Source organism: Volvox carteri (genome assembly GCF_000143455.1).
Source record: "Volvox carteri f. nagariensis unplaced genomic scaffold VOLCAscaffold_14, whole genome shotgun sequence".
Taxonomy (NCBI): Eukaryota; Viridiplantae; Chlorophyta; class Chlorophyceae; order Chlamydomonadales; family Volvocaceae; genus Volvox; species Volvox carteri.
The window spans coordinates 1,109,931-1,125,421 of NW_003307557.1; the positions used below are offsets into that span (position 1 = coordinate 1,109,931).

General features: G+C 57.6%; 3 protein-coding genes across 3 annotated transcripts; 1 reads left to right on the top strand and 2 right to left on the bottom strand.

The window, feature by feature from the left end:
* Positions 1–593: 593 nt before the first annotated feature.
* VOLCADRAFT_101862 (uncharacterized protein) lies at positions 594–7,838 on the bottom strand (the record flags this gene model as incomplete). Its single annotated transcript, XM_002949471.1, has 15 exons — positions 594–812; positions 1,112–1,269; positions 1,810–1,811; positions 2,437–2,733; positions 2,875–3,068; positions 3,446–3,691; positions 3,904–3,958; positions 4,239–4,444; positions 4,971–5,174; positions 5,580–5,660; positions 6,044–6,181; positions 6,805–6,916; positions 7,134–7,261; positions 7,377–7,502; positions 7,599–7,838. 15 exons carry the CDS (start codon positions 7,836–7,838, stop codon positions 594–596), a joined length of 2,406 nt encoding a protein of 801 aa, XP_002949517.1.
* Positions 7,839–8,550: 712 nt separating this feature from the next.
* VOLCADRAFT_117216 (uncharacterized protein) lies at positions 8,551–9,561 on the top strand (the record flags this gene model as incomplete). The annotated part of the gene is made up of 3 exons (XM_002949359.1): positions 8,551–8,690; positions 8,984–9,235; positions 9,426–9,561. Coding segments are annotated over 3 exons (528 nt in total), but the record flags the coding sequence as incomplete, so codon positions are not given.
* Positions 9,562–13,130: 3,569 nt separating this feature from the next.
* On the bottom strand, positions 13,131–15,031 carry VOLCADRAFT_89837 (uncharacterized protein; the record flags this gene model as incomplete). The annotated part of the gene is made up of 4 exons (XM_002949472.1): positions 13,131–13,568; positions 14,063–14,318; positions 14,570–14,628; positions 14,825–15,031. 4 exons carry the CDS (start codon positions 15,029–15,031, stop codon positions 13,131–13,133), a joined length of 960 nt encoding a protein of 319 aa, XP_002949518.1.
* Between the last annotated feature and the right edge of the window lie 460 nt (positions 15,032–15,491).

The following is a 15,491-nucleotide window of genomic DNA, read 5'->3' on the forward strand; positions in this document are numbered from 1 at the left end:
CGATTATATTCGGTTACTTTGCGGATCAGCATCCCGACGTCCCGCCTGCTTCCCCTGCCCAGTCGTAGTTCCCGTACGGCCCTTGCCTGTCTTAAAACCCACAGCCTACCCCGGTTAGTCGTTTCCGTCCGTCCACACCACGCCCCCACCTCCGCCCATCCATGCCTCCGCACAGGCCCTTCCGCCTCTCCCTCCCCCCTCCGTCCCCCAAACACATACACACATGCATGCCCCCAAGTCCTTTCCCCCATGCTTTCCCATGGATCCTTATTTCATGGCGCGGTGAATTCACGGCAGAACACAACCCACCCGGCCCCCAGAACCCCCGAGTACATCTGGATCGCAACTCCGGGCAGCAGATCGCATGTGCTGGCCGCCACGTCCTCAGACATGCACCCAAGCCCAGGCCGTATCCAACCACCAGCACATCCCCTCCGGACCTACCTACCATGCCTCCGGGATGGGAAGGGACTATGGCGGAACAACCCAAAATCCCAAGGCCGGACTTCCCTCCATCAAGCCTAAGTCCAACCAAGCCTAATGCCCTATTGCCCTGGCAGAAGGCCGACTGTCTTTGCAAAGCAAACCCCTCGTTAGAAGCCCGGCGGGAAGTTGGCCACCTCGGCAAGCTCCTCGTGCGCATGGCCGCCTGCGCTGGTGAAGGTGATACGCAGCCGCATAACCAGCTGCTTGACGCCGTGCTGGCTGTTGTTGACATAGATCTTCTGGCTCACTCCGCCGCCGCCGCGCGGTGGCAGCACCGTACCTGATGCAGGCTCCAACTTAATTTGCATGAACTTGGGCACCGCAACCTGCACAGGAAGTAAGGGGCGGGCGGAGGGCCACGGGATAGCCAGGCACACAGTCGAACAGCCGTACAGATACGGCACGGCCTCAGATACACCAGCCCGCCATACACGTTCAAGTCCGGTCCATCTTCATACCCCGAAACCCCAACCCTACGTCCTCTATTTTCCATTTTTGAGGTACGAGACATGGCATTTGCGGATACTCATGTCGCGTCTACACGTTCAGGCGTCGACAGGTGTTACGACGATTAGCTGCTCCTTTCTTCCCTTCACAGCGTTTGAAGGACGTCCACTTCCCCCACCTGCAATGTGTAGTCTGTGACCTCCGTCAAGTTGTTGTTGGTGGTCATCGCCAAAATCTCCGTAATGGCAGGATTGGTGGCGTGCTTGGCCAGAGAGAAGGTGATGACCAGGCCGTGCTGCTGCCACGCGACGATACTGGGACTCGCAGCGGCGCCAGCTCCGGCGGCGGCAGCAGCAGTAGGAGCCGCCGCGGCCGCCGCGGTCGTCGTCGCTGCCACCAAGGGTGCAGCCGGTGACGTGGGCGTGATGATGGGCACCGTTGCTGTGGCGGTAACGGCAGGCGTGGCTACCATGGGCCCTCCCAGGATGGCGGCGAGGGGGTCCTGCGAGCGTGAGGTGTCGGGGGCCGCGTGTTGGGCCAAGAACGCAAAATGGCGGCCAGGTGGGTTCCAGTGCGATGGGATTAACGGTGTTTTTGCCACCCATTTACCACCTAAACTAAACAGGAGCTAGAGCTCCATCAAGATGGACGATGGAGCCATCGATTGACACGGTGCCAAAGGCACGACAAGACAAGACAACTGCTTTCACTGTTCGAAATACCTCAACCTCGCGGATAAGCATCGCGTCAGGTGTAGAGCTTGCTCGTCCAGTACGGAGGGGCTGCAACAGACTTGGTAGAAATTAAAGGAAGTGCAGTGCAGTACAGCGCAGAACCTATAACAGGAGGCTTTATATTCCGAGCACTACAGCCTACCACTCCAGGCACCGGCGTCGCTGCAGCCGGAGCACCGGGCGGCGCCGGGCCCAGCCCGACACCCAGCAGGTTGAGTAGGTCGTCAGATACGGCCGGTGGGGCCGGAGCCGCCACGCCGGCGGCAGCGGCGGTCGAGGCGACCGGCGGTGCCGCCGCCGGCACTCCGCCCAGCAGCGCATCCAGGTCATCCACCAGGGCTTTGCTAACAGGGGCCCCCACAGCTGCGGTACCGCCACCTGGTACAAAGCCGCAGACACATACAGACAGACAGGGACATACATACGTACTGACACACCCGCACACGCGAGGGATGGACAGACAGGTACGCTCCTTGGAAACGGAAGAGACACTCGCATGTAGAGGGGAAGGGCGGGGAAGGGCGGCCACCTCACGCAACACAGGCTGTGAACCTAGCCCGAACTTGCATAAACTACCCCACTCGGTACTACTAGCCAACTCCCGACCAATCTTTCCATCCTGTCCTGCAACCCCACCACAATCCAACGGGCCCCCAACAACACGTTTGGAGAGAAACCAGCAACCCCGCCTCCTGGTTTCCCAGTCCTTAACCCCGAATTAAGAAATAACATGCGGCAATGCGCCCAATCTGCAACCCTGTTTCCCCACTTCACCATCCCCACGGGGCTCTCACCCAGCACGTCCAGGCCGCCGAGAAGATCAGTCCCAGTCGCTGCCGGCTTGGCAGCCGGAGCCGCCCCGGTTGCGGCGGTGGCACTGCCGCCGGTGCTGACGCCGTTCGTCCGGCGCGCGCCGCCCGACGACACGGAGGCGGATCCGGGCGCCGACGCCGGACCTTCTAGGTTGTTGGATCGCAGGTACTCCGCCTCGTCCAGAGCCGGCATACGCTCCAACAGCTGCGGCCGGATGCGCTCGTGGGAGAAAACCTTGCCGTACTCGCATGACCTGTACATAGGATTACATCACGCACAACAATATGCGGTTATAGCGTCGCAATCCTACGGTTTCAATTTCAACCCAGGCATGTGTTCGCATTGCACCGATTGGTCCGATTCCGAATGGCCCCCCATCCACGCATGCACCCACCAGCTCCCGGGCCCCACTCGCCTGGTCTGCACATCCAGCTGTGTGCAGGTGGTGAAGCGGGCGATGAGGGTCTTCAGGCGGCCGACCTGTGCGGGCAGCCGCGCAGTGAGCTTCATGGCGGCAGTCAGCGCGTGCTCCACTGCAGCCGGCTCGGAGCGGTGCCGCCGGACGACTGTTTCCAACAGAGACACCACCTGCGTGCCGCGGGGGAAAGACGAACCACAAACGAGTGAAGCTGCTGCCAGGGCAAGAGGGCTCCGCGGGGGAGCGGGGTGACCGGCGTTAGGCTGGTTGAACCAAATTCGATGCACATCGAGGAATGGACGGGAGGATTCAAGACCTGCCAAGGGAAGAAAAAGAAGAAGAAGAGGAGTAATTGTAGGGATCAGCCAACTAAGCCACCCCCCCTGCGCAATTTTGCCGTAACTGTCGTAACTGCCTTTTTTGTACTCTGTACTAGGCAGGCTCCCCACCCGTTACATGACCCTGACGTTCATTCCTGCCAACGGCTCTACCCCCCTTAGTCCCTGCGGCTGGCCCAGATTGCCGCTACCGCGAAGAGGCCGCGTACCTCCGTGTCGCTGACCGCCAACTGCGGCTCCCCCTCCAGAAGGGGACCACCCATGGAGGGCAGCAGCATCTCCCCGTACTCGCCAATCACCCACACCGCCGTGTGAAGCAGCGTCGGAGCCGCTCCATCCACGTTGGCGACCAGAGCCCGATAAAAGGCCCGTGTGGCATAGGCCTGCAGGTCTGGTGTGTTGGTCAGGTGGACGAGCATGGCGCGGGCCACCTCGTCCTTGACATATGCGCCGGCCTGAGGGTTGAGCGTCGTGAGGGTGTAAGAGGGGGAAAGACGAACCACGAGCGAATGGAAGGGGGGAAGCGGGTAAGGCGGGGCGAAGTGTGTTTTCGCTGAATGGGTGTCAACAAGTAACACATGCGCCCTACACCTCGAAACCTACTCGCTATCCCGAACCCCCTCTCCTATCCCGCAGCCCCCCCCCGCGATCCCACACCAGCCCCCACCTGCATCATCACCGCAATCAGCTGGTCGAAGTACCACCGCCGGTCGGGAGCGAACCTGGACCAAGGTGGCGGGAAGGGCGGGGAAAAGGTATACAAGATTCGACAAGATTCGAATTACGGAGTCGCAAGTTCCCAAGGAAGAGTGGAAGGGTGATGGGGAGAACACGGAGGGATGACAAACATACAGATAACTACAGACGACAAACCCTAAACTCTTAAACCCTAAACTCCTCCCTGTTTCCTCCCGTTTCATCGCCTCCCGATATTCTCTTAACTCCCCTCTTCCCGTTCCCAGCAGCAGCAGCGCAACGCTCTCTGCACACTACGCCTCACACCTCTGAATGAGCATGCATATCTTGGCGGTCAGGTCGGGCTTGAACTCGGCATCGCTGACCGCCAGGTAGTCCAGCAGCTCCCTCGTCAGGGTCCGGATGTTGGCCTCGTTCACCAGCGAGTACACCAGCTCCAGGGCCCGACGGCGGATAGACACGTCCGCGTCCTTGACGCACTCCACGATGGTGGCGCGGTGCCGCTGGACGGCCTGTGGTGTCCGGGGTCCGTGGCGGCAACCCGTCACAGGGGAAGGTGTGGGGGAAGTGTGGGGAAGGTGTTGATTTGTGCCGTGAGGGGGTTTTGCTTATTCGGTCAAGGGGGAGAAACGACACGGCCAAGCGAAACCCCAGACGCCACCGAAACGTGGCGAACCCCGGTGCCCCAGTACGGAACTTTTTGAAGGGTAGGCGGAGGGGCGAAGAAGGCAGAAGGGGCCGCGTGGGGGAGAAGAAGGGACCAGGCAGACCGGGGGAGGTGGAAACAGGCAGCAGCCCCCAACAGTTAGCTAAGTGCAAGGAACAGCAGGACCTCTCTGTGTGGGGAGGGAGAGACCGCGGGCGTCGACACACGCCACGTCGGTAAGGTTCGATGATCCAACCCCCGTCCATGTCCCGCACTCCCTGCAAATCCCCTGCCTTATTCATAAACCCCTCATCTCCATCATCAGCTCCCCCACGCCATGGCCCACACGCTTTTCCATCCTCATCCGATGCTCCCAACCCCTTCTTCCCTACCTGCGTATCCACCGATACCACTTTGGCAAGCGTGTTCAGCGCCACGTATCGGATGTTGTTGTCCTTGTTGGACAGGAAGCGACCCAGGATGTTGATGGCTAACACACGCAGGCCGCCAATGGACTCAATGCCCATGATGGTTTGGACGCACTCATAGAGGATAGCGTTACCGGCGTTGCGACTGCCCTCAATATTGGAGGCAACCTGGGGGTTGCCGGACGCGTAAAACACAAGAGTCCCCGCACGCACGCGCGGGAAGGGACACACACGCAGGTACGCACACAAACACGACAAGGGTGGAGGTGAGGGAAAGGGACACAGCAAGGGAGAGCGAGGGGAAACATGCACGATTCGTGCACGACGCAAACGCCCCCCCCACCACCACACACGCCCCTCTTGGGCGGCCCCACGTACGCCCCATGCCCCACATATCCCCCATTAGAGGTATCATTTCCTGCATTTCCGCATGCAGACACGTACCCCCCAGGTAGGTGCCACCATTCCGGCCATGCAGCTCCAATGCTGCCCCATCCTGAAGTGCGAACCTCGCACGTGCGAGCACCGCCGCCAGGTCGTCAGGAAAAGGCCTGAAGCAGGACACTCTCTCACCTGCGCCAGGATGTCGCTCATTGCGTCACTCGACTCCGCGTGGCCCCGACCCAGCAGCCGCAACAGCCGCAGCAGCTTCACCTGCACCACGGATACCAAGTCCAGCCAACCAGTGAACCAAGCAGCCGGCGGGTAGCTGTCAGCCTCCTTAAACCTCCCCATCATGGTCAGCAGTCAGGCCATTGTCAAGCCCACTGCTCGCCCCGGCCCATTCCCACTACCACCTAAGACCCCGAACCCGAACCCCCAGGCTGACCAGAAAGAGTAGTAGTCGCAGAGATCCGTGCCAAGAAGGTGTACAAATAACCCCCACAAACCCTAAGGCCCCCATCCACAGCCACATGCGCGACCCCAGCTCTGCTTCTTCTCTCCCCCCCACACACGCAAACGCAAAATCATAAGCCTCCCCCATCCACCGCCCACCATCAGACCTCATGCACGACGACTATTACTCGCAGCCACACCTGCAGGAAGGGATTGGTGATGCCCCCGATGTCATGCTCCGGAGACACCCCTGCCTGCAGCAAGCTGCGCAGGATGCGACACAAGGACGGCACCGTGGGGCGGTACTTGTCCACCACGGAGGGATCCAGCTCCAAAATCTAGACGGGAAAGGGAGCGAGCAAGGGGTAGCAAGGTTGCAAAAAGGGTTTTATTGGTACTTAATTACAGATGGAGGGTAAACGGTTGGGCGAACAGAGACAAGGAGCAGTTTTAATAATAAGATTTTTATATAACCTGATGGTGGTGGCCCTGGTGTGTGTGTAATATTTGGCGATAAATATTTGGCCCGGTGCAACGGCCCCATCAGCATCAGGCCCTGGACGGGCCCCTCATTGTTGACCAATACCGCCATGTCCAGCAGCCTAATCCCTTACTGTGTTCCCAAGTCCCCGCCAGGTACGTGGTGAGGTGGTACTGGTTACCACATCAGAGAGCTCCGTTGTCCGGAGGGGTCGTTCTGGACCAGTCTCTCAAGAGACCTCTCTGTCATGTGGTCATCATGGTCATCATGACATGGCCAACAGTGCGACTTGCATGCAATCGGCCAAACCCAGCCCCTTGCTAAACCCCGTACCGGAGACCCCCCCTTTCCTCCTCACAAACCACCTGTGTACTCATTACTTACACACATACGCACACACAGACACAGAGAGAGACACAGAGAGAGACACAGATACAAGCGTCAAAACCCTAGGTAGACCAAGCATACGCCCATACACACCTGCAGCATGAGTGTTACTCCGCTGAGCACCACCGCCTGGTTGCGATCATTGAGAAGCTCCGCGGTCTTGTCCACAAACTGCTCGAGAAGCTCCGGAACCTTTTTGATAACCCTAGGTAGGGGGGTCATCGCCGTGACCGTGAGGTGCGCAGCAGAAGGTGGTGGTGTCATGTTTGGGGATCAACAGGAAGCGCCACGTTTTGGGGATCAGCAGAAGATCAGGGGGGTGAAAGGGGATGAGGAGGGGACGTGATGGACAGGGACATGGACGGGGAAATGGGCGCGGGGAGCGACCGGGGGTCTTTATAGCTGTTGTTCTTTACACCCACCTGAGCGCACAGAGGGCAGCCTTCTTTCGGATATACGGTGCAGGGCAGTCCATGAGCTTCTCCACGTCTGGCGCCAGATCCCTGGCCATTTCTGCGGAGATATGACCGCATGTCAACACATCCCCCGTCTGCAAGTCCCCTCAAAATGTACGCTTCAGGAGTGTTGGTTCAGCGAGATTACACGCGAGGGCGAAAGGAAAAACACAAGGGCTCACCAGCAGAGCAGATGTTCCCCAGGGCGACCAGAGCCAAACCGACAATGTACATATTTTTCGTGTTGTTCAGGTCCATTTTTAAAGAATTCGTCACCAACATAAGCACCTCCTGTCGCTCGTCGAGCAAGATCATTAGCCCCAGGTATCCCATACGCTGCGAGGAGGATTGTCATCCACGAAGTTAGGCAAGGCCGCCAGAATTTTAAGCTAACTCCAGTATCTGTCTAAGAAACATGATGTTACACCTAACCTTCTCTGGAAAGCCCGACCCTGCGATGAGCTTAAGCGTCTCCATTTGGCCGAAGTGCGTGGGGTAGCCCAGCATGTGAATGTACATAAGCTTAGCAACATTTCGGTGCCTATATGACTGGTCTTGTTCCCTAAATGCCTCGCGAAGTGCAGCGCTCTCCTTCGCAATGACCTCGCGCTCTTCAGCTGCGGTCTTGCAGGCGCGAACCGCCTTGATCAGGTCACGCAAGCGAATAGACATCTTTCACTTTACTACGGAGCCTAGCCCGTCCGGTTCAGCTACTGCCACGATGCCATACTGTGTAGGGGGTAATTCGACAATTAAACTTAAGGATAAACCATATGCCAAAATATCGAGGTCCCTAACTGTGAGCAGTGATCAAAGCTTGGGTGGCAATCGGCCCTGGTCACCTGTCGTGCGGAACACAGGAGAAGTCGAGTACTGCTACATTACTTGCTCGCACAGCAGTACGCAAAAGCCTGCTTCCAACTAATTTTCACCACTTATCGGTGTAATATAACGTTTTACTCCTTTGGAAAACACAGATAGCCGCTGCATCAAGGTTACGGAGCCAAACCCAATCAAACTATTTTTCCTTTTCCTTCCAACAAACAACTTCGTTGCCACGCACCTCCTCCTGCTGTCAGCGTCAAGACCTAGATGGCACCAACCTAACGCTCCTGTTTAATTTCCTTCAAGCCCCCGCATGGACGCTGTTTCGGTCCGCCCCTGCTTTAAGCTCCCCACGTCTTCCACTCGCCACCTGCGCACCTTAGCGCCAACTGCCTCACCCTTTCCATCCCCCATGGCCCATCCCACCACCATCTCAAGACTCCTTCTGGTGCCGCCACGCCTCACCCAAGCAAACCCCACCTCGCTCCGATCCGCCTTCTCCTCCGCCTCCTCCTCCAACTCCAACTCCCCAGCCGTCGGGTACCTGGACACCTCCTGGATGCTTTCCCTGGAGCGGGGCATCGGCAAGGCGTACGGCGCGGAGGCTGAGCTCCAGGCCACCGGGGCCTTCTGCGCGGAAGTGTTTCCCGATTTGCCCATCGCGACCACCTGGCAGAATCTCGCCAAGGCGCTGAGGGGGTACGTCTGTCTGTCCGTATGCCTCCATGTCTATCTATCTGTCAGTCTGTCTGGCCGGCTGGATAGCAGTGGGGATTATTGAGTGTGTAGACAACTTGTCGTTGCGGGAAATCCGTGTTGCATGTAGAAGCCAACCCCGGCCATTCCCGGCCATATCTTTGCACCCAGACAATGTGCCACTCATGCAACACACCCGCATATATAATTGGTGTCTTTCCTTTCCTCTCTCCCTCCCTGGTTTGTATTCTAATTATTGCCCTAAAGCAGCATACTGCGCTCATGCAACCAAACAGGGGTCTCAATGCCACCGATTCCGCTAACTCCACCGCCGACCACTCAGCACCCGCCGTCACGCACTACACCACCCGGCCCGGCGCCCTCAAAGTCGTCACCGCCGCCGCCAACCTGCGCAGCGAGTACGATATCGAGCGCCGTCTGGTGGCGACCGCCGGCGACGGCGCTGTGTTCGCAGGCGGTCAGCGTGCCGATGCGCTGTTGTGCGTTTCGGGCTCGCACCCGGTCCGCTCGCTCCCACTTGTGTCCAGGTAATGCAGCCCGAACCTCAAATCCCCTGGAGGCTGGGCTGGGTTGGGTTTTGGTTTATCTGAGCCGTGATGCGGGCCCTCCAATGTGGTGCGTATGGGGCAGAGATTGGCCCCCCGTTTCCCCACTTCTCGGCTACCACCTTCCTACCTCTTCCGATTCCTCCGTAACCCCCCCGGGTACCACCTGCAGGTTCCTGTACAGCAGCCTGGACACACTGCGGCTGGCTCAGCGGCTGCGGCGGAGGGGTTACCTTCCCCCTGACACTCAGCTCTGGGTGGTGGCGAATCCCAACACGGAGCCGAGTGCGGCGCTTCTGGAGGCTAAGGTGGGTGGGTGACTGGTTGACTGGGTTTGACCGGGGTTGAAAGGGTGGGGGATGACAAGCACCATGCGCGGGAGAGTGGAGAGAAGACGGCGCAGGGACGGGCATGTACACATGAGACTCAGTTCGTGCACGGACGTACTATTATGTTCTTCGCTATCATACGTTACTTTTACTACTACACGCGCAAGTATGCTTCTTCTAAATAAACTTACGCAACGGAGTTACCTTGTCTCAACAAACTCATTGCACAGCGAAAAGTCCACACATTCCATTGTGTGTCTGCCCCCGTGGTCACACAAACGCAAACACGGCAACGGCGGCCTCTCAGTGACGCGACTCATGAGGCATTTTGTAACGCTTCCAGCGCAGGCCTTGCTAGGCGCCAGTGTCGTCCTGACCCAGCCCCCCCTGGATTGGCCAGCCTACCTGACCTGGCTAGCGGATGCGGAGCGAAGGGGACTACTGCGACCAGCAGCTCCTCCTCCTCCGCTACATCTGCAGCTGCAGCCCCCACCATCACCACCATTATCGCGAATACAGACATCATCATCCTCTCAGACACCATTACCGTCATCGTCATTGTTGTCATCGGCCAACCCCCTCCTCGCAACGAAACAGTTCTACCCAGATGCCACAACTCAAGCGCATTCGGATTCTATAGGCGACAAGACCGGCACGAGCGGCAGTAGCAGTAGCAGTAGCAGGAACAGCAGCAGTAGCGCGACCGGCATGGTTGGTGCTCGCGGCGCGGGGCCGCTGAGGCTTCTCGTTGGTCATCCGATGCTCAGCTCCACAGCCAATCTGACCTTCTGGATCAGCCTCAGTGGCTGTGGGGGCTCGAAGGCGGCGAAGGCTCTTGTTTCTGAAGCTGCGAAAGTGGAGCTTCAGGGGGGTGCCGAGGCGGCCGCACGGCATTTCGCAGAGTACAACAGGCGGCTAGTGCGACAGGTGAGTATGTGTGGGGAATTGTTTGGGGGCTGGGAATGCGTGGCAGGGTGAGACGGAGGAGGGTTTAGAGACAGGTGAGGTAAAGAGGTAAGGACCGGATGGGTAAGAGTTTCCATTACTAGCCAGGGGGACTGATGTACATTCCGGCAAGATGTCCCGATTGCGTTTTAACTTGTTTAGTCGTTACGAGCTCGCCTACGACCCCGATTGGCGGCGCCCAGACGCTGGGTCTTGATAATTAATCCCCTATGTCAGCTACCCCTGCTTGTACCCTAAGGCCACCGCCACGTTCAAGTCCTCACACCAGGCTGACAACCCACTTTAGGGCGATACCGCGAGGTCGTCTTAGTCCCCACCACTACAAAGTCCTGTCTGATGACCGGCTGACCGTGCGGCGTCGTGTGCAGGTTTTGGAGCGAGGATGTGCGGCTGGACTGCACGTGATGCCCATCACCAAGGCCTCCAAACGGGGGGTAATGAACATGCTGGAGGACGGGTCCCTGCCGCCCTCCGCTCCTGATGCCGGTGCTGTAGGGGATGCGGCGGCGGCAAAGCTCTGAAGGTGGCCGCACACCAGCGTACATACATACATATATACACAGCTATGCAGCTTACGTGTTTCGCAGCTTCCCTCCTCCCGTCTTGCCTGCAGTATCAGTTGTGCCAGTAAAAAGCCTTGGGGCTGTTATGTAATTGCAGGACGGGAGGCCTGATATCCGCCTGTCCGGGTTAGGTCGACACGAAGAGACTGCAGTGGGCGATTCACGACTATTGTGACTTTCGTCCGTGATAAGTCAGTCCATTGCTCCGATACTTTGATAGTCTCGTCAAGACGTGTCGCGTTTCCGTGATCGTGGCTGTGTGCTGGTGTGTGTGGACTTTTGGGAGTCGGACAGCTGATTGACGCCAGCGCCAGCCACCGAATTAATGCGAGTCAGGTAGCTGCGGTCAGAGTGGCGACCGATCGTAGCCGAGAATTGAGCCGTGAGAGGACTCCAGGCGGGTACTTACGGCTGGCCCGAGCGACTCCGCTTTTCCTCGTCACTTAGGACCTGCATGGGGACTCCACATAAGGACACTTCTACCCGCCCTTAACACCTCAGACCAAGAAGGCGGTGGTGATGGCTGCGGCAGCGACGACCGTTAAGTACGTTAAAAACCAATGTTTAAAAGTACGGATGCAAATGACTGAATAAAAAAAAGATGCACCTCCCAATTAAATCCAGAGGGAAGATGCGGATGCGCTACCACAAAATCTGCCATGCGTAAAGAAAAGAAAGGTTTAAGGGAACTTTTAGCAATGGAAAATATCTGGACTAAGCAAAAAAGTTGGATTTTCACCGAACCGAACCGGCAAAAAGAAGAAGAGCGAATCCATACGAACGAACAATCCAGTCTCCACCGGTCGGCCTTCATAACCGCAGGGACGCACGCCACCGGTGTCCTTCCAGAATTCAGGCGCAGGGCGCTTTTTGGAAGGCCCGGCACCGGCGCCGTAGCGTGCCGAAAGAAAAAGAATAAAGCAGGCCCTCAGCGCCAGGGATAGCACATGGCAGCAGGATGCGCGGAGGAGAACACGGCGCGGCTCTCAGGCGCCACCTCTAGCACCCTCGAAAACGCCCTCGAGGCCAGCCGGGACCCAACAGCAAGCTCGGAAACGAGCATACGGTGTAGATTTAAAAACCCAAGCGAACCAAGACGTCGCTATTCTTAGGGCTCGGCATCCGCGCATCCATTGCCTCCACCCATCACCTTGGCAGCTTGGCCTCATGCCAAATGCTACGACAGTAACCGCTTGCGCGGCGGAGATACCAGGCAGTCTTCTCTCTAAAAGGATACATCTCAAACGAGACGAGATGCATAACACACAATTAATCCATAGAATGAACGCGCATGCAGCGATATCAGTCGACGATGTCAGCACTACCCAGCGGTTTTAGACAGCTGTAATAAGGACACCCAGAAGAAATATCGGTCCTTACGAGTATGAAGAAGAGAACACGCACCTAGGAAAAGATACAAAGCACACAACCAAAGCGGCCCTTAGCAGGAATACAGATCCCCGCCAGCACAGGTGCATACTCCAAAAAAAGAAACGGGTTTCCTGCCTGGGCAGTGCAACACGCTCATCACGCAACACATACCTACTCAACAGACACAATTTCCTGCTGCCGCCGCAGCCGCCGCCTCAGCCCCTATTATACCTTCCTCCATTCGCTCCACCACCGGCTAACCCGTTCCATCTTCCTTCCAGTAAGAGCATGGAAAGGCGGAAACACAGCAAAACAGGAGCAAAGAGGCTGCTAATCTAACAGCCCCGCACTGAATCGTCATCATCATCGTCCTCATATCCTCAGCATTATCCTCATATCCTCATCGTTCTCCTCCCCCATGTTGCCACACTGATGTGCGGGTCCCCTCGCACATCTCCCCCAGGCTACTGCGGCTACATCCAGGTCACGAGAGGCAAATCTGACGTGTCTGACGCAGCACCGACACCAGCGCTGTCCCTCCCTCCTCCTCCTCCTCCTCTTCCCCTTGCCCCTTCACACATGGCATATCTCATCCCCGGCACCAACCCAACTGAGCCCAAGAGTGGCGCAGCCTTCACCATTACCACTCTACCTCACGCGGATTCCGGTGCCAGCAGCGGCGCTGCTGGTGGAGATGTCGCCACTGCCGCCACCAGTGACGTACTCCCTGACACGCTCCGCCGCCAACATCGCCTTGTCCTGCAGGTTCCTTGTAGCCACGCAGGAGTTGACGAGCACCGCGTGAGCCCACTCGCGGGCCGTGGCCGACAGCCGGTCGATCACGTCGGGCTGCGGCGGTGCTGCCGGCTCCACCACCACCACGGGGGGCATCTGCCGGGGAGTTTCCTCCTCCACTTCCTCGCGCAGCAGCGACCGTGCCGCGCACGACAGGTTCTTCCCCACGCGGCAGGGCTTGACGGTTGCCGGGTCGTACAGCCGGATGACGGCGTTGAGGCTGTGGACGTCCAGACGTGCACGCAGGCCGCTGATCGCCGCCGAGTCCGACACGTGGAGAGTGGTGTTGGCCTACAGCACAGCGAACGAACCAGACAGCCGTAAAAGATGTGCGAGAGGTACAGGGACAGACTCGGGTGGAGTTCCTCAGGAGTACTTAGGGTTCGGGTTCAGGAAGACGGGCTGCTGAAAAGAAGGAAGAAAACAGGAAAAGGACCCAAAGGACGGGGGAGTTTCCACCGCCGGATCCTCTGAGTCCTTCGGCACGCGGCTGTGTCTAGGGGGGAAGGCAGGGCACGTGCGGAATGTGCCTGCTATTGGGCGGCAGTGCCAATGAACGACCTGCATAGCCTCTAAGGGCATGCAGCAGTCGGCAGCGGTTCCCCTCCGACCGCCGTCCCGCAACGCCGACCACATACCAATCCACTAAAAGGGGCCGGTTTTCGCCCCGTGTGCGTCCATGCAGAACGGGTACGGCCCGTGTACCTCCGAACAATGTAATGAACAGAGTGAACAGACCAGGAGATGCCGAATTATCCTGACATGATGCTGCACTACATTCGCACCTTCAGGTAGACGCTCCCAGGAAAGCCAATCGTGTCGTAAACCACCTGTGGAGCGCCCAACCGCGGCGACAGCTGCAGCGCATAATCGGGCGCCTTGCGCACGACTGAACGTCTGTACGAGCGCTCTGGCTGGAAAGCCACTGTCAGGCTCAGTGCGCGACCAAGGACGCCACCCGCCGCCTCAGGTGCCGGCAGCTGTGCCGTAAGCCGCAGCTTGAACAGATCAGTGTTCAGGAAGGGCAGGCGGAACTTCTTGCTGCATAGGCAGTGGGTTTGGGGGTTATGGGACATAGTATTTGTGTGTAATACGGGGGAGAAGGGCAGCAGCACATGACCCACGGGTCAGCCGGCAAAAGCAGCAGACCCCAGGGTTGGGTCTGAGTTCCATGGAAATTAGTTCTTGGCTACTTCAGCTTTTAGGCCAATGTAAAGAACAACAGCGGAAGGATATGTGTTCGAGGTAGACAGCGAAATCTATCTCGCAAGCATCCACAAGGCTTACCATACCTGTAATGGAGGCGGCGACTCTGTGGTTCCAACTCAAACTTGCCCCGAAAGTAAACATCCTGGTAATGGCGAAATGGCAGTGTCAGATGCGCAGGGTGGCCGACAACGCAGAAATGACAGCTTTCACAGGAAGCCGAAGCAACGCAGGAGATGCGAGCCAGCAAGGACCATTAATGATCTTTTTTATAAAGCATACATAGCGACGTCTTGAACATCAGGCGAAGGACGTTCGGTCAAGCCTCAATCTGCACGCACCTTGACGATAAGAAACGGCTTGAACCTTTCTATGCTGGCAAGAGGCTGCTTGTCGCCCGCCTCTTTTGAGTCAGAGAGCGTGTAACAAGCCGAGAAACCCAGCTCAAGGGGCCCAACCAACAGTTTTTGGGATTTCAACTTGATGCCAAGATGCGTATCATCTAGACCAAAGCTTAATTGATTTGTATCAGGCTGGTCTGTCGTCATCTTGGGGTGTTGAAAGGCCAACGAGCGTCTGCTGGCAGAATCAGTGAGGCGGGTTCGTGCCCAAGGGCAACTGTGTCGGTCAGCAGCCAATTGGATATGTGTCTAGTATGAAAGTGCTAATACAAAGTGTGTAAGACTTGGGTGATTCACTACGCTGAACAGATGGTAGGGTGCTCCACGACACGCTAAAAGTGCCGCAGACGACGAGCCATGAGAGCCACAAACCGAACTGCTTACAAAAGATGAATTATTTCATCTTCATATGCTAGTTGTGCTTAAAGATGCGAAAGATGCGATTAATCCTTAGGAGAAAATGAAGTAAAGAAGGCTGACGAAGCGTCTTCCATGTAAGGAAAAGGAAGAGACATATGTGTCCCCAGAACAGCTCAATTTGCGTAACCGGCCTTCGGAACTAGCGTAACGCGCGAAACGTTGCACCGATGGGCGTTGCCGACATCCT